General features: G+C 44.0%; 2 protein-coding genes across 10 annotated transcripts in view; one reads left to right on the forward strand and one right to left on the reverse strand.

Annotated features, from left to right (window-relative positions):
• Positions 1-662: 662 nt before the first annotated feature.
• LOC105481362 (G protein-coupled receptor 101) lies at positions 663-6783 on the forward strand. 2 transcript variants are annotated; one of them, XR_986914.2, is made up of 3 exons: positions 663-745; positions 2797-5040; positions 6184-6783. XR_986914.2 is itself a non-coding variant. In XM_011740886.2 (2 exons), the coding sequence occupies exon 2, from the start codon at positions 2889-2891 to the stop codon at positions 4419-4421; it is 1533 nt and encodes a 510-aa protein (XP_011739188.1). In that variant the 5' UTR covers positions 663-745; positions 2797-2888; the 3' UTR covers positions 4422-6783. The 2 variants fall into 2 exon arrangements, 1 of the variants encoding a protein (XP_011739188.1); XM_011740886.2 differs by having other exon boundaries at positions 2797-6783.
• Positions 6784-10707: 3924 nt separating this feature from the next.
• Positions 10708-17920, reverse strand: part of LOC112426572 (uncharacterized) — a 123254-nt gene continuing 116041 nt past the window's right edge. For 3 of the 8 annotated variants that reach the window (XR_011618378.1, XR_011618377.1, XR_011618376.1), the window contains one exon: positions 10708-13160. The gene's annotated coding sequence lies outside the window, so the exon portion shown is untranslated. The remainder of the gene's footprint in view (positions 13161-17920) is intronic. The other 5 variants (XR_011618374.1, XR_011618382.1, XR_011618381.1 and 2 more) reach the window with 4 other exon arrangements.

Consider the following 17920-nt stretch of genomic DNA (forward strand, 5'->3'; position numbering starts at 1 on the left):
TCAAAGAATATAGTGGATAATTATGCAGCTTGTCTTAAATGAAATGCTTCCAAATCCTACAGGGAAAGCATTGCCACTTAGCTCTTCCTGGGAGCTAGAGAAATTCGTGGAAAATCGTTGACATTAAAGTCACGATTCCTTTCTCGGGCTCAGGGGCTATTCATACTTTGGAGGCTTTTCAGAATTCGAGGGGAGTCCTGGACCCTCCTATTTGGAAGAATCTACTATTTGGAAGGATAGTGCAGGGTCTGTGCCTGGGAGTTGGCCAGAAATCCGGGGGCTAGGAGGGCACGGGGTTTGCACGAAAATCAGCCCCGGTGACAATCCCCAGTCTGTGAGGTCTCGGTGGGCTCGGGGCCCCAGGGGTGGGAATCCGGAGTGAGAAAATCTGAGTGGGGTCTGGTGCAGGGCCCCCCACCTGCCAGCCCCGCTCCCCTGGGCCGCCGCGGCCTCGTGCGTCACCGGCGCGGGCGGGGACCGAGGGGAGGGCGGCACCGCAAGGTGAGGGCACCGCGCTGCCTTAAGACGCCGCGCGCCCCCGCTGCCTCTTCAGAGCTTGCAGCGCGGAGCGCTGGCCGGACGTGCGGGCACAGACGCTGTGCCCCGCTCCTGCCGCGCCCGCAGAGCCCGCTGCCCGGTGCCAGATCGCAGCCGCCCGTGCCCCGAGAGGCGGCCGGGACAAGCGCGGGGAGCCCCGAAGGACCCGCACGCGGCGCCAGCGACGCCACGTCCGCAGCAGCAACAGGTAAGCGGCCCGGCCCTACTCCGGGCTCCGTGGCCCCCAGCACCTGGACGGGCCCCTAGCCTGGAATCCCACGACGCCCCTCTGCAGCGGCCCGAGGGCTGCTGAGTAACCAGGCGTGGTGGCCCGCGGTGCGGCCCCTTGTCCCCTTTCCCTAGCCATCCTCCCGCCCTCGCGTTTTCCCTCGCACTTTTTCTCGTGCGTTCTTCCCCCCATCCCTCCCCATTCTCTCGTTTTTTCCTCATCCTTTCCCTCTTCCTCAGCGTGTTCTCTTTTCTTATTCTCTTTTTTGCTTTTTCTGTCTGCGTCTCTCCCAGTCTGTCTTGCTCTCTCATTCTCTCTCTCACTCTCACGCTCCCATTTCTTCTTTTTTCTTTCTGTCTTTCTCCCTCTCTGTTGCTCACTTTCTCTCTGTCTCTCTGCATGTATCTCATTCTTTCGCTGTCTCTCATTTTCTTTTCGTCTCTCTGCCTCTTAATCTCTCTCTCCCAGCCTTTCTGACTCTCCCCACCACCCTGCACCCCTGCCTCTTTTCCCTTTCTCCCCAGCTCTTCCCCCACTCCCTTCGGCTGCCACCAACACCAAGCAGACCGGAGAAAGCAAAGAGGATGCCGAATTGGGGATGGGGATGGGGATGGGGATGTGGAGGGTGAGGGTAGGGGAGCTCAATAGGCATCCTCCCTGCATTTTCTAGTCGCCATTGCACTGCTGAGAAACTAAGGGTTTTATAAGCCAAAGTCCATGGTGGCTAGGGCGGCAGGTGGTTTCCACGGCAAAATAAAGTCTACAGGGAGACAGAGATCCAAAGAGACAGAGATTCAGCCAGAGAAAAACCGAGGTGAGGGGCCGTGAGAAAAAGATGTAGAGAAATAGAGATGCGCACCCACTCAAAGATATAAAGCAAGTGTTTAGCCAGAGTCCTGGGGTGACAGGAAAGTGAAGGACAGAGAAACCAACTAGAGAGTGCACGCACTAAAGAGATAGCTTGAGAGACAGGTGAGACAAGCAGTAGAGTGTTAGAGATCAATGGAGAGAGAGGCAGAGCAATGCAGAGAGAACTTAGGCAGGGAGAGACAGAAACCACACGGAGCGATACAGAGACAAGAGGGTCCGGGAAAGACAGAGCAAGCACACACGTGCCAGGGAGAGACAGAAGGAGACACCTAGAGAATCAGAGGGAGACGCGGAAACAAGAGAGTTGGAGAGACACGGAGAGGGCAGAGACACAGAGAGCGACATTGAACAGGTGCGCTAGGGACCCACAAAGATGAACCGCTAGGGAAATAGAGAGAAATGGAGAGACAAGAGAGTATTAGGGAAAGACGGAGACACACACCAACTAGCCAGCGACACAGTAACAAGCAGAGACACAGAGAGACAGAACGGATCAGAAAGAGACTGAGGGAGAGACAAGGGCAAGACTGTGAGAAAGATAGGGAGCGAGAGCGCGAGCCCTGCAGAGAAAGTGCGCTAGCAAAAGAGACACACACAGACAGACTGAGAGACAAACAGAGAGGAAGAGAGAAATGAGAGTAACAGAAAGGAAAGAGACAGCATGCACGTGCTATCGAGAGACGGAGAAACAGAGACAGACATGAGTGAGAGACAAAGATGAGAAAGAATCAGGAAACGGTGAGACACATACAGACACACACCCGGAGAGATACAGAAAAAAAGTGCGCTAGCGAGAGACACTGGAGAGAGACAGAAACTGACTATCGTAAACAGACAGAAACAGAGAGCGCACGCGCATGCGCTAGCGCTAGCGCTGCGACCAAAACTCCCGGGAGCCAGAGACAGCGTGAGAGACAAGCAGAGAAAGCGCGCGCACGCACGCGCCAGCAGGAGAAACAGATCAGAGGAAATCAGAGCCCTGGAGAGAGACAGGCAGACAGATCTGAAGAGTGCGGAAAGGAGCCATAGAAGCTGCCTATACTGGGGATGGGGTTGTGCGGGAACCCGGGGTAGGGGGTCCTGCAGCGCCCTTGCTGGGCGCGGAGGCTTCTCCCCTTGACGGGTGACTAACTCTTCCTGCGTGTTTCTTTTGTCACCAGCATAGGCACTGAGTGCGGTCTGTGCACCCCTTTGCCACCCACCAGTGCCGGCGCTGAGCCTGCACCCTGTCTCACGCCCTCTGGCTGTTGCCATGACGTCCACCTGCACCAACAGCACGCGCGAGAGTAACAGCAGCCACACGTGCATGCCCCTCTCCAAAATGCCCATCAGCCTGGCTCACGGCATCATCCGCTCAACCGTGCTGGTTATCTTCCTCGCTGCCGCTTTCGTCGGCAACATAGTGCTGGCGCTAGTGTTGCAGCGCAAACCGCAGCTGCTGCAGGTGACCAACCGTTTTATCTTTAACCTCCTCGTCACCGACCTGCTGCAGGTTTCGCTCGTGGCACCCTGGGTGGTGGCCACCTCTGTGCCTCTCTTCTGGCCCCTCAACAGCCACTTCTGCACGGCCCTGGTTAGCCTCACCCACCTGTTCGCCTTCGCCAGTGTCAACACCATTGTCGTGGTGTCAGTGGATCGCTACTTGTCCATCATCCACCCTCTCTCCTACCCGTCCAAGATGACCCAGCGCCGTGGTTACTTGCTCCTCTATGGCACCTGGATTGTGGCCATCCTGCAGAGCACTCCTCCACTCTACGGCTGGGGCCAGGCTGCCTTTGATGAGCGCAATGCCCTCTGCTCCATGATCTGGGGGGCCAGCCCCAGCTACACTATTCTCAGCGTGGTGTCCTTCATCGTCATTCCACTGATTGTCATGATTGCCTGCTACTCCGTGGTGTTCGGTGCAGCCCGGAGGCAGCATGCTCTGCTGTACAATGTCAAGAGACACAGCTTGGAAGTGCGAGTCAAGGACTGTGTAGAGAATGAGGATGAAGAGGGAGCAGAGAAGGAGGAGTTCCAGGATGAGAGTGAGTTTCGCCGCCAGCATGAAGGTGAGGTCAAGGCCAAAGAAGGCAGAATGGAAGTCAAGGACGGCAGCCTGAAGGCCAAGGAAGGAAGCAAGGGGACCAGTGAGGGTAGTGCAGAGGCCAGGGACAGCGAGGAGGTCAGAGAGAGCAGCATGGTGGCCAGCGACGGCAGCGTGCAGGGTAAGGAAGGTGGCACCAAAGTTGAGAACAGCATGAAGGCAGACAAGGGTGGCACAGAGGTCAACCACTGCAGCATTGACTTGGGTGAAGACGACATGGAGTTTGGTGAAGACGACATCAATTTCAGTGAGGGTGATGTCGAGGCAGTGAACATCCCGGAGAGCCTCCCACCCAGTCGTCGTAACAGCAACAGCGACCCTCCTCTGCCCAGGTGCTACCAGTGCAAAGCTGCTAAAGTGATCTTCATCATCATTTTCTCCTATGTGCTATCCCTGGGGCCCTACTGCTTTTTGGCAGTCTTGGCTGTGTGGGTGGATGTCGAAACCAATGTACCCCAGTGGGTGATCACCATAATCATCTGGCTTTTCTTCCTGCAGTGCTGCATCCACCCCTACATCTATGGTTACATGCACAAGACCATTAAGAAGGAAATCCAGGATATGCTGAAGAAGTTCTTCTGCAAGGAAAAGCCCCCAAAAGAAGATAGCCACCCAGACCTGCCCGGAACCGAAGCTGGCACACTGGGTGGTACTGAGGGCAAGATTGTCCCTTCCTACGATTCTGCTGCTTTTCCTTGAAGTTAGTTCTAAGGCAAACCTTGAACTGTCCATAACATGAGAAACAAGAGCAGATTTCTTTTCAATGGACCCACAATCCATTAATGCCAAACCATACCATTTCAGGCAAAGGTGTTGCACACACATGCTCTTCACCACGAGGTAGATAAATATATAGAAGAGGCAGGAACTGGGGTCTTTCCTTAAAAGGGTGGACTTGAGGATTCTGACTGAAATTTTCCCCCCAAAGATTATTAGGCTCTAAATTTCTTAAAGCAACAAGGGCTATCCGTTTTGGACCTGTACTTGGTATTCTGTCTTTCCAGAGCTACAACATGCCAACTTTAGCTCTGAAGGAAAGGGAAGATGATGCTTGTGAACTTAAGGACTTTTCGGCCCTTGGGTTGGGAGCTCATGGGCCAGAGCTACAGCTTATGTTCAACTGAAAGAAAGGCAATGGACCAAATCATTCATGGAGCCCAAGAAACAGAACCTAATGGACTGATCAACATATGAGCCAAATTCTGAACTGAACAGCCCCACAGCCGGGTGCAAAGACTGTTATGCGAACTAAAACAAAGGGCCTCCTGCAGTTAGAATCTCAAGAAGGTTTCTAGATCCCGTAAAGGGATCCAGAAAGGTAGAAGGACATGTATGAAATGGGAAGCTAGTTCAAGGGAAAAGATCGAGAAATAACACACATTTGGGGGGCTAAACAGTTGACTTATTTTTTTTTTTTATAAAATCTTGGGTTTATGCATGGGCTGGGACTAAGGTCATTAAGTGTAAATTGCCAATTGACACAAATATTTTCTGTCTCCTGTTTGAATAATAGTGGGGCAAAAATCATGCAACTATTTTACAACTTCCCTTATGTGACTGAATTGAGATGCTGGTAGGAATTCTTCAGATCTCTGCCAACCTTGTGTTTTCTTTTGGTTTGTTTTTGTCAAATAAGCCTTTTATATTCAAACAGTATTTATAGAAAAAAAGAAATTCAACTAAAAGTGGCCTAAATCCTACAAAATTCATAATGTCACTGAGGAACGATTTGTTCATCAGAAATATATTTTGTCCATGAGATCATAGACAATAATTGTGATCTCCACATGGGGAGCAAGGAAGGCAGAACGAATATTTTTCTTCCTTCAGGCACACCCATGTGTCTTTTCCACCTGTAGCTCTCTTTAAAGCTTTTAAGCTCTCTGTAGAAGTGAGAGAGAAATATCAGAGAGTCAGAAATGACAAAGAGGATGGTTTCACAATACCTGGAAAACATCTAATCTATTCCAAACCGTCCTAAAATCAAAGCATTCAGGTCAGACATATCCTAATCAATGCTGTTGAAATAAATCACTTTGGGAAAACTTTAACAATATTTAAACTATCCCTAGGGTCAATTCACAGGAATATTTCTCAAATCCCAAACTGCAAAATAACTTTGGACAGGGATATACATATATATTTCTGAGGGCATGGGCCGTATGTATGTGACCAAGTAACACGGAACCAAAAAAAACAGTCAAGCTAGTGTTTTTGATCCTCCTATAGAATGAGTTAAAGCAACTCTAAAGTCAACCAACTGTTCATGCAGAAATCCACTGTCAATATGGGTGGAGGGAGTGTTTGGTTGAAAATGGTTAATCAGGTAGTTGTATGATGTAAGATGAGCATCTTCAGAGTTTAACCTCATTCTTGTGTGATTGTCATGCCTTTATTAGAACTCATTTCATTTAAATAAATGCCCAGCTCATTTATATTTTTTATCTCTTCCTCCTCACAGATTTCAACATGAACTTCTCAAGGGGGAGAGGTAAACAGCAATGTATTTGGACTGTGAATAACTCCGCATGGGAATTTGGGATTGCCATGTTCAGAATTTAGGAAAGGAGAGGGAATAGAAACAAATAATATAGAGCTGACCCTTCAAATAAAAATACCATGATAACCTTATTAATTCCAACTCCATTAATTTGGAACTTGTAGTTATTCAGACAAGGCATGGGGGCTGAAGTTTTACCCTTACACTATCATTTATTTTTCTACCAAAATGCATAAAGTGAATTGACAGTCATAAATTTGTTCTACCAATTTATCACCAAACTCTTGTACTGACCTGTCCTTAAAGGATATTTGGGTGAAGAAATGGCCTATGTGATCAATCTTCATATGGGGGAGGGGTAGTGCCTTGAGGTCTGTTCAAATGGTCAAAGGAATTCAAGGTAGCTCTAGCTTATCCTTTGAGTAGAAATGCTTACTTGGGTAGGAAACAGGATTTCAAACATAAGTGTCTCCAAACATTGTGTTAAAACTGAACTTCTTGTTTTATTTTTAAAGTTCACCCCCTTCAAAGTGTATCAGAGAAAAGTGTTTGCCAAAATCCCAAATCAAAATGGAACCACAACCTGTACCAGTATGGTAAGTCCATTTAACAGCACACACAACATTCTCAAGGGCACCGAGATTCCCTGCTTTCCTTTTTGAAGTTCCTCTTTTCCGTATTTTAGTCGTTGTCCATTATTTTGGTAAACTGGATCCTCAAAAGTGAAGACCTTTTGAAAATACGAACCTGGAAAAGAGGACCTTTTCATTAAGAGTATTCTGCTTTGATGACATTTTCTTCTAAATGAACAATAAGGCCTATGGTTAGCTTGGAGATAGCAAGTACTTGAAATTTTTTGCTATTTTGAATAAAGCACTATCAACTTAATGAGGTTTTACTGCACATACTGTTTTGTCATTTGAAAATCTGAAAGCACACACAAAAAGTCATCATTAGCCTCACAGATCCTCATGTGCAATAGCTTTCCCTGAATGTTTTTAAAGGAGGTATTCTTTTGCCAAGACCACTTCATATGTGCAGTAAAAAAAATCCCATTAAAGTACAGGGCCCAGACAAACCAGACTATGAAATGATGTGATTTTAAATTTAATGATTTTCCTTATTTATGAAGAATAGAGCATCTAGTTTGCCAAGAAGTTGCAGGTGCTTTGACTAACACACCAATTTCCACAAGCTTGGGAAGGCAGTAATAAGGAGCAAGCCCTGGGCTTCCATGATTTCTATGATTCTAGGGTCCCTCTTCTCTGAGACACCACAAGTACCATCTGCTTGGAAGGCCTCTGCACTTCCAGCTCCCTGCCTACTTCTTGCCATCAGCCCACTGCCTTCACCTGCCTCACTCCCTCTCCCTCTGCTGCACTGGCCCTTCAGGAATAGTCCATGCTTGAAGCTCTGCGTGTTCACCTACTCCCCATCCATCCCTTCCCAACCCAGAGCTGACAGATTCACAGGGACCTGGGGGCCTATGGAAGCAGGGAAGGAGAGAAGTGAGCCATAGGAGTGACCAGCAATGAAAGGTATTTTTCTGTCTCCTACCCAACTCCACACCAATTTAGAGATGACGGGATACCTACTTCAAATTCAACAGGTAAGGAAAAGTGCCAGTTATTATTTAGTAGAAGGTAGGCGCCTCATTTTTTACCAAAAAAGCACCCGATATTACACATCAGTGGGGGAATAGTCAATCCTGTAGATACTGTCCAATTATTTCAGCAAAAATAAAACACTAAAAAATCTTTTACCTACAAAATTATAAGATGCCTAACATTGCCTTATTTTATACATAATTAGTCAATTAAGCTAGGTAAAGTTACTTCAAAAAGATTTTTTCATACTACCTGAAGGATAATTTACATGATTAAACTAGGCTTACTTAGACTTTGCCAAAAAGCTTTTAAAAGTGTCTGAAATACATCATTTGGAAGAAAAAATAATAATACACATCATCTGGTAATTTGAACTCTCAAGATAAAACTCTCATGAGTTGTTGGGATAAAAAAATGAGTAACAATTTAAACTACTGGACTGTATTTTTCTCTCATAACCACCCTGCCCAATATTTTGAGAAGAAAAAAACAATAACGTGTTTTCCCCTCATGCTGTCAGGAGAGGTTTCTCTAAGCAAGAGATTTCTTCTGCTTCTAGAAGAGGTTTCTTCTGCTTCTAGAGCAGACAAAAGATTACAGGAACAGTTGGCTGTTAGCCAGTGGCCAAGATAAGGAGAGAAAATCTGGCCAGCCAATGGCTTTTAACCCTCTCCCTCCTTATCTCTTTCTCTTACTTTCCGTGGGCTTGACTAGTGATCTCGGCCCTCAAAGCCCCTCTAAGCTAAGGTATGAGGAGACAGAAGCAATGAGCTGGAAACAGCAAATGTGATAGTCTAAAATCCAAAAAGAAGAGAAATCCTTGTCATAAATTCTTTCCAATTACTTAGCAATGATCTCTTCCTCTACGGCAAATGCCCAGCTTGCTTATAGCTGTCTTTTGCCATAAGCAACAAAACTGGCTAGAGGAAGAAACAGGAAAGCTAAAATCCACTGAACCTGGCCACAGATTGCCAGGTCACTGACAAGTTCACTGCTCTTTGGTAAACAGAATAAGAATCCTCAAGGTAAATGAAGGTTGCTAATAGGTGTCAAGTGTTTCCATCATTGCCTCCCAAAGCCTCCATATCTCAGAGTACACACACCAAGGGAAAACCACAGTGACTTAGACACTCAGCAGGAGGTTTACTGTGTCTGAGGAATAATTACTCTATCTGTCTTGTTCTAAAATGTAGAGAAAAACAAGATTGGTTTTAGTTTGATGTTTCAAACGTAAGTGGATTTCCCCCCTCTTCATCTGTGCTACAACTTTGATGTTAAAAGTTTGGTATTTTCGTCTTGTTTTAGTGACGTGGTATTTTTTGTAGTAATCCTCCTAAATGTAAACTATAACTGTATATAAAATGTAAGTGTTCTTGGAGATACGGTGCTAGATATTAGATCGTATGTGTTTGTAGATAGTGTCGTCCTCAAAGGTAGTATGTACATGTAAAGTTAGTTAATAAAATGCATGCCAAATTCTATGTGCGACCTACACTTTGGTCAGTTTCTGATGTAGAACATAGTACACTTGTTTTTTAAATTTAAAGTGTATACTACAGGATATGTAAAATGGCGCCAAGGTGGGGTGGCAGGAAGTGGTGCCTTTCATTCCTTAAATCCCTAATATGATATATGACAGGTGAGAACTTATTCTGGTACAATTGGTCATTAGTGTGAACTAATCATCTTGGCTGAAGTCCTTGCTGACAGTTTTTCACCACACGCTTGGCACTGGTATGCCTGTTTTCTATTCACTAAATATATAGAATGCAAACTCAAAGAAGACCGTCCTTCTCCATTAAAAAGGAAGGACTCCAGGATAAGCAAGTAGAGTCCAGTCAGCAGGACGGAAAGAATACTGCACTCTGAAGACCCAACCAACACCTGACCGTGAACTGACAGGTTTTGTGCTTGGCAGATCCATAATGTGACCATCCGTGCCCTCCTAAAGCAGTAACAAAACCCAGAAAAAGGCTGCTCTGTTTTTCCCCCTTTGGTTGATTGTCTGAGAGACAAGATAGAGACAGCATGGATGGCTAGATAGAAAGGTAGTGGGACTCCTCTATGGGGTCACAGCTATGGTGTTTGATAGTTACAGTACTATATCAATGGAATTTGTGCCAGACAAGAAAGGAAAACTATAAGATGATTTTGCTATATTTTCAGAATAAATATTACAACAAAAAAACTATATATACCCTCATTAAATTGTTTCTAAAACTGCCTTTAATACCAAATTTTGTGGACTGCTTTGAAACTGAAAACGGAAAAATGTATTTAATCAATAAACAGTTCTCTTTAATATTTTAACGTTTGAATTTAAAAGTTTCATTTTTCTTTAAAAAAAAAAGAATTTGTAATTGAAAAGTGCCTTTTCAAAGGATTGTCAAACTACAGTCCTGGGGCCAAGTTCCCATTGGCACGACTTATCTTCAGGTGCACAAAAGAGGTAGGCTTTATCCTCCTCCCCTCAGCAAGAAGAGAACCCCACTCACATCCCAATCAAATTCATAAATCAACACTGTTACATGGGCCAGTAGTCCCAGAGACTCTGCCCAAGGCCAAGGTTTCACATATTGGTTGGCTTTAATTGGATCCTTTCTAAAATGGTTACAATGCCTTTTTTTTTTTCTTTTGCTGGAAAAGAATAACGGACTCCTGCTTGGGAAATGTGGAGAAATTGATGTTTGTGATTTAACTAAGTATTATTAAGTGATGTTTGTGTTTCTTAAATAGGTGCTGTTATTCTATCCTTGGTATATTCCTCTTAAATATTCTAAATAAAGTCAAATTTTATGTGTGTATCTGGTTTTTATGCCAAGATCCTTGAGGAAACAGTGAGGGAGACACATACCTTGGTCTCCATCCCTTCTCTTTTGCTTGAATGGAGGAGACAGGGGATGAACAACTAACTGCATTACAAAGTAGAATGAAATATATGGGCTCTAATATTTCATATTCCAGTATTCTAATATAAGGAATATGCAAGGGATGGAGGGGGTTCAGCAGGAAGGGCTTGCTGGAAGAGCATAAGCCTGGTCTTCTATGAATGGAAAGGATTTCAAAAGGAGGGAGGGGGTGGGCAGAGAGAAAATCTGGGGGCTCGATGGTTTGTGGGACTCTCAAATGCCCAACTTTATTCTGAAGACAATGAAGTCTAGGGGCGATGGATCGGAGGAGGACAGTGAGTAACCTTTGTCTTTAGGAAACAGTACTGCCCAGCACCCAGGTCACCGCCACTGGGCTCCAGCCCCTGCTGTCCTACCACTCTGGCCCAGGCCACTTCCCTCCACACAACTCAGTCCAGCCTGGCCTAGTTCCCACATACACCTTGGTTCAGCCCCAACTCACCAGGGTTTATGGAACAGGAGGCCAAAAGCACGTTCCCTCAAGCTCTCCTTTCAGAAAATGGTTATACCTCTGTTGCAACCATTACACGTGAAACTACTGTACACAGATGAGATAGGCAAATATGTCTAAAACCTAAGAGCCCCTAGTTCCTATCGAGTTGAAGTGCTTGACCTACTAGTAGCTCCTCTTCTGATACTCTCATTGGTAGCAGAGCAAGGAACTGCATGCCTCCTGCCTCCAAAGTGGTATTGGTGGGCCCACACTGGGAGGCTCAGGGAGCTATTCAGCCCCATTGCAATCAAAGTAAAGTGTTCTTCTCCATTTTTCACTCCAAAATCAAGCTAAATGCTGACTTACTATTTCAAGATGTTCAAAGATGGCTGCCATGAGACCTGCAGGTGACTGCCTTCACTTTAATCTGTGAACGCCATCTAGGCAATGACATTTTCCTGCTGCAGAAATAAATGTGCCTTTCTAGCAAACTACTACCATCAATGCAAATAAGTGGGCTTGGGAGCTCAGATAAAACAATTAAGCAGGCAAGCTGGTGGGAAAAGAGGTCCCTGAAGCTCAGTATACCACTACTTAGTTCAGAGTATTTAGAGGAGAATAGAATTGGCTCCAATGGGCCTCATAACAGCAGTTTCTCTCGTCAAGCAGGGCTAAGGGCTCAGCCGTAGGTTAGGAGACTGAATAGGAGAGGGTTTAGAGAGGGTGAAAATTCCACTGTCGAGAAACCTTCTGTAGCCTTCTGTAGCCATTCCCTGCCCCACCAGGCTGCTCTAGGCCCCAGGCCCATTTGCCACCAGTCATAGCCCTGATCCTTCCAATACAGACACATTACTGGCTAGTGAATTATTTTCTTCTTCCATGAGGTAACTAGTAAACTCCTTCTCCTCCTTTCACTCTCTTTCAGAATGCAACTCTCTGACCCTGTCCCTCCTCATTCCAATCTCCCATCCAGGGGCAACATAAACTCTTTGATCCCTGCACAGACAAACAAGTACTCCTCAGCTTAAGGATGGCCTTGAGAATAGCCTTTAATTGAAGGGTATATGTAGACATTTTTCAAACATTTTCCTAAATGAGACCTATATTTATCAATACAATTTGATGTAGAAAATGTGTGATTTTCATGGCTGCTCCCCCAAAACTACAAGCTAGAAGAATATTTGCAATATAAATTCCCAGCATTTTAGGAGATGTGATACCTGACTATTGTTTAGGCAAAGCAAATAAACCCAAGAAAATTGACTCCAAAGATTTATTATTTAAACACAACTAAGTCAAACTTGAACATTCTCAGCCCCCCAAGGAATGGCAAATAGAAATAGACAACTAACAACTAGAAATGTGCAGATTTCACTGAGGAATAAGAGCATTATCTGGCATTTCATAAACTCTATGTGCTAAACCAATATGCATTTTTAAATGATCACTCACATACGAAGGTGTAATACAGTTTGTAATCAACTCCCATCAGAAAAATATGCATTTTACCTAAAATTTATTTGACAATAGTTCTGATGGAATTAGATGCTCTGAACAATATGAAGGAGAAAAAGGAAAAGAAAGAAAACTTCATCTGAAAAACCAGTGTGGTACTCAACTTTAATTTTTTTAAAGAAATGTGCCTCCCTTGCTCTAATTGCTTTAATTTAAATCTTTTTATTGTAGCTTTTCAGGAAAATATGATGTAGAATAAATCTGTTTCCCAACCTGTTTTCTTCCATACAATCAGTATTTTGTGTCATACAAACTGAGGCCAAACAATGAGATTTTACATTTACATATATATGCTTAAAATTATGTAATTAGAAGCACACACATATATATCTCAATTAATGTTCATATAGATATACAGATATTCAAGGGCAAGGGAGATGTGCTTGGAACCCTTTGGGGAAATACTTTACTCCACCTTCAGCACACTGTAGATTTTAGCAATTAACCAGAAACAGGAAAAAAATCCAACTGTCCCTGAAACAAAATGAAAAAGATCTTTGTTAGCCAGACATCATAGCAAATGAAGGTAGCTTTCTCAAAAACACAAAGCATGTCAGTGTTGAGGTGGGCTACTGATTCTCCAACTCTCAAGATTCGTACATTTATCAAGTAAAAACCAACAGGCTCTCTTGCTGAGCAAACAGGATGAGCAACAGGGCCAGAGGCAGTCACCTGCAAACAGGTGTGAGAATCCATCTGATTGAATTCTGCAGGTCTCTAACCAAAGCAAGAAAACAAAATTAGTAGCTTAACTTCTCCATTTCAAAAAGAATAAAAGAGGTCCAAGCCTATTTCTGATACAAAAAACTTCTTATAACTTGCTTCAATTTAGAAAACGTAAATAACCATTATCACTACAGATAGACAAAGGGGGTAATAATCTTACATATTTGCATATCCAGAGCATACATTAGTTTTATAAATCAAAGTTTTGTATCATTAAACTTTAAAAACTTTATTAAACTTTTTTTTGGAGACAGTCTTACTCTGTCGCCCAGGCTGGAGTGCAGTGGTGTAATCTCAGCTCACTGAAACCTCCACCTCCAGGGTTCAAGCGATTCTCCTGCCTCAGCCTCCTGAGTAGCTGAGATTACAAGAGGCTGCCACCATGCCCAGCTAATTTTTGTATTTTTTGTAGAGATGGGGTTTTGCCATGTTGGTCAGACTGGTCTCAAACTCCTGACCTCAAGTGATCTGCCTGCCTCGGCCTCCTCAAGTGCTGGGATTACAGGCATAAGCCACTGTGCCTGGCCTTAAGCTTTATCTAAACTCTAAAACCATCTTGGAGTCAGGTGTACTGGCACGTGCCTGTGGTCCCAGCTGAGGAGGCTGTGACAGGAGATCACTTGAGCCCACGAATTCAAATGCAGCCTGGGCAACACAGTGAGCCCCGTCTCAATAAACAAATGAATAAAGAAATAAATGAGAAAAAACATCTCATTTGGAAGGATTTATCCTAAAGAAATGGCCCCATATTCAAAAAAAATTACATGCAAAATGGTGATCATAATACTATGATTTATAATATTGAAAATTAAAAACAAACCAAATGCCCCCCCCAAATAGGCAATTAGCTAAATTATGTCCCAAGTGCTCAATGAAATAATACAAAAATGACCAATGTAAAGACTATATAGCAGCATGAGGCAATCTTTATAACATGGTGTCAGGTGATAAAAGGCCTTAAATGATTCCCGGGTATCATACCAGTGTGAACATAATATAAGCATAAATATGTGGACCAGATAGAGCAGAGGATAGATAAAAGAAGGCACCTTTATATTTCAGGATGATATAATTATGAGCAAATTTTTCTTTAATACATGATTTCATTGATGTTTATATCATTAAAAACAATTTTCAGATGATATTATGGTTCAACGACTTAAAGAAAACTCCAGATTCTACAGTCTAATGGTGCACCCCAGGACAATTCATCTAGGAAAACATCTTACTCAATAACAAGATTGCAGAAAGTTTTAGGCAGCGGTTGGTACCTTTTTCCTTGCCAGATTCCAAACTTAGGATAACTTTCCATCCAATATATCATCATACCACTTCCTTCTACTCTTCAATGCTCATCAGGAATCAGTATGGTATAGTGATTAAGACCATGGGCATAGAGCAACACAGATCTACTCTGTTGGTTTACTAGATGTCTGATCTTGGGCAAGTAACAATCTTGCCAAGCCTCAGTTTTCTCAGCTGGAAAATGGGGATGATAATACCTATTCTTACTCTAAGCTTCCTTCTCTGAATCCAACATCAAAGGTTCAGGAGATGGCAGGTGTATAGCTAACACATGTCTCAGAATCTAAAACATCTCTGATTTTGATTTGCTGCCTATTTTCCCCATAAACCATTGATATGTTTATGAATTCTCAACTTTTTGATGCTTGACATAAAATACACAATTGTCTCCTACCTAAAACACAAAAATCTATCAACCTTCACACTATTTTGGTAGTCAGCTGAGCTACAGAATCTGGACTTTGGAGTCAAGCAGACATTAGCTATGTGATGTAGAATAAGCTACCTACCTCCTCTGTTTCTCAAATGTGAAAAGGAATTACACCCTCACGCAACTAAGGCTTTTCCTGAGAGAAAAAGGACAAGGTATATTAGAGTGCCTGTCAGAGTAGGCACTCAAGAAATGATAGCTATTATTGATGTTCTGATTTGGGGCTTGAAATTTATGATCACATGGAGTTTATCTGATTAGTGTGATCATTCTCAACATTGGCCGCACGTTGAAATTACCTGGGGAGATTTAAATAGTACCACCTGGGTGACACCCCCAGAGATTCTGATTTAATTGATCTGGGATGCAGCCTGAGAGTCAAGATTTCAAAAAGCTCCCCTCTCAGCTAGTCTGCCCCTCCCTCCCTCCCTTCCTTCCTTCCATCTTCCACTGAACCAAAGGGCCACTGAACCTCACAAGTTAAAAGCAACTTAAAGGATCTGGAGAAATTAATTTTTTTTCTACAGCTGAATTGCTTGTATCACAATTTAAGAGTAGAAAACAGGAGATGAAACAAAAATGGGGAGAATTATCATCCTGATATCTTTGCTTACTTTTGTTTCAGGTCAGAGAAAGCACTAAACCAATATTAAAAATGTCCTAGCTTCTTTCTTTCTTTTCTTTCTTCTTCCTTCCCTCCCTCCCTCCCCTCCCTCCCTCCCTCCCTCCCTCCCTCCCTCCCTCCCTCCCTCCCTCCTTTCTTTCTTTCTTTCTTTCTTTCTTTCTTTCTTTCTTTCTTTCTTTCTTTCTTTCTTTCTTTCTTTCTTTCTTTTCTTTCTTTCTAGACAGAATCTCCCCCTTTCGCCAGGCTGGAGTACAGTGGCATGATCTCAGCTCACTGCAACCTCCGCCTCCTGGGTTCAAGTAATTCTCCTACCTCAGCCTCCTGAGTAGCTGGGACTACAGACGCGTGCCACCACACCTGGCTAATTTTTGTATTTTTAGTAGAGACGGGGTTTCACCATGTTGGCCAGGATGGTCTCAATCTCCCAACCTCATGATCCACCTGCCTTGACCTCCCAAAGTGCTGGGATTACAGGCGTGAGCCACCGCGCCCAGCCACCCTAGCTTCTTTCTAAGCTTCAGAACCTTTTATAATGATACATAACCAAAAGACAATCCAACCACAGGATCTTGAATGAGACAGTCCAAGAAAAGCAGAGAAACCCATTTTTCCCCTTTCCCTTCCCTAATTGCAATTCTATAATGAAAAGGATTCTGTCTGATCCTGGGATAGGTATCCAATGTATGTTTCTTCTAAGGGTTTCCCAATGTGATCATATAACTACACTTAAAAAAGAAAAAAGAAACTAGTTAAATAAAACATTTTGAAAGTCTACTACTTTCTATTCAACATAAACAAATCTTTTGGTGGGGATGTGGTGGTGCAGACCTGTAGTCCTAGCTACTAGGGAGGCTGAGGCCAGCCCGGGCAATGTAGTGAGATCTCATCTCAAAAAAAATTCTCTAAAGAGTCTTTCCACAGCCACTGTGGAGACTAAATTCCAAGAACTTGCAGCAGTGAATAAGACGTGCAGGAAAAAGATTGTCCATAAAGCTGGAATTTCAGCCATTGTGCAAAATAATAAAGGGAAAGCTTACTTGGGGATAAGGGTCCTGGGGGCCTTAACTCCCGTTAGCCACATTTGCTTTTGTGTTCACTAAGCACTTTCTCTGGGCCTGGCACTTGCCAGGTAGTGTGAGGGATAGAAAAGGGGTTCTTGTAGAAAATAATCTCAGTTGGTGGCTGTGCTACACATCACTATTGATGTAGAGGTCAAAGTCGGAGACCTGGAAATCACCCTTAACTCCTCCCTCTTTTGCACCCACATATTGTCAGTTACCAAGTCCTGCAAATTGCAACTCCTTAATAGCCTTTGAATCCCTCTCCTCCATACCCCTCTGTCTATCTCCACAGCCATGGGATATTAAGCCATTCCCTCTTCATCTCTCACTTAATCAACTGTTTGTTGACTTCTCTCCCTACCTCCAGTCTTCCTCTCAAATCCATTCTCTACTCTGTCAGTGTGATTGTGATATTTCCAAGCCACAAAATTTGATTGTCATGCCCTTAAAAACCTGGCCAGGCATGGTGGCGCAAGCCTGTAATCCTAGCACTTGGGGAGGCCAAGGCGGGCGAATCATCTGAGGTCAGGAGTTCGAGACCAGTCTGGCCAATATGGTGAAACCTTGTCTCTACTAAAAATACAAAAAAAAAAAAAAAAAAAGCTGGGCATGGTCGGGGGGCGCCTATAATCCCAGCTACTTGGGAGACTGAGGCAGGAGAATCACTTGAGCCCGGGAGGCGGAGGTTGCAGTGAGCCGAGATCATGCCACTGCACTCCAGCCTGGATGACAGAGCCAGACTCTGTCTCAAAAAAAAAAAATACTTCCCCATAGCAAAAGTACTTAAGCTCTGGAGTGTATTAGGAACTGATTAAGCCATTAGAAATACAGATCAACAGGGATTCTGACCCAGAGGCTCTTGGATGGTCCCTGGACATCAGATTTGTTGGTTTTAGTTAATGTTAAATAATTGCTGCAAGTGAATTTGATGCACATCCAAGCTTTATCTGGCAAAAATTCCAACTCCTGGCCAGGTGTCATGACTCCTGCCTATAATCCCAGTGCTTTATGAAGCTGAGGTGGGAGGATTAATTGAGGCCAGAAGTTTGAGACCAGCCTAAGCAACATAGCAAGATCCTGTCTCTAC

The sequence above is a fragment of the Macaca nemestrina genome, chromosome X (assembly GCF_043159975.1).
Source record: "Macaca nemestrina isolate mMacNem1 chromosome X, mMacNem.hap1, whole genome shotgun sequence".
In the NCBI taxonomy this organism is placed as follows: Eukaryota; Metazoa; Chordata; class Mammalia; order Primates; family Cercopithecidae; genus Macaca; species Macaca nemestrina.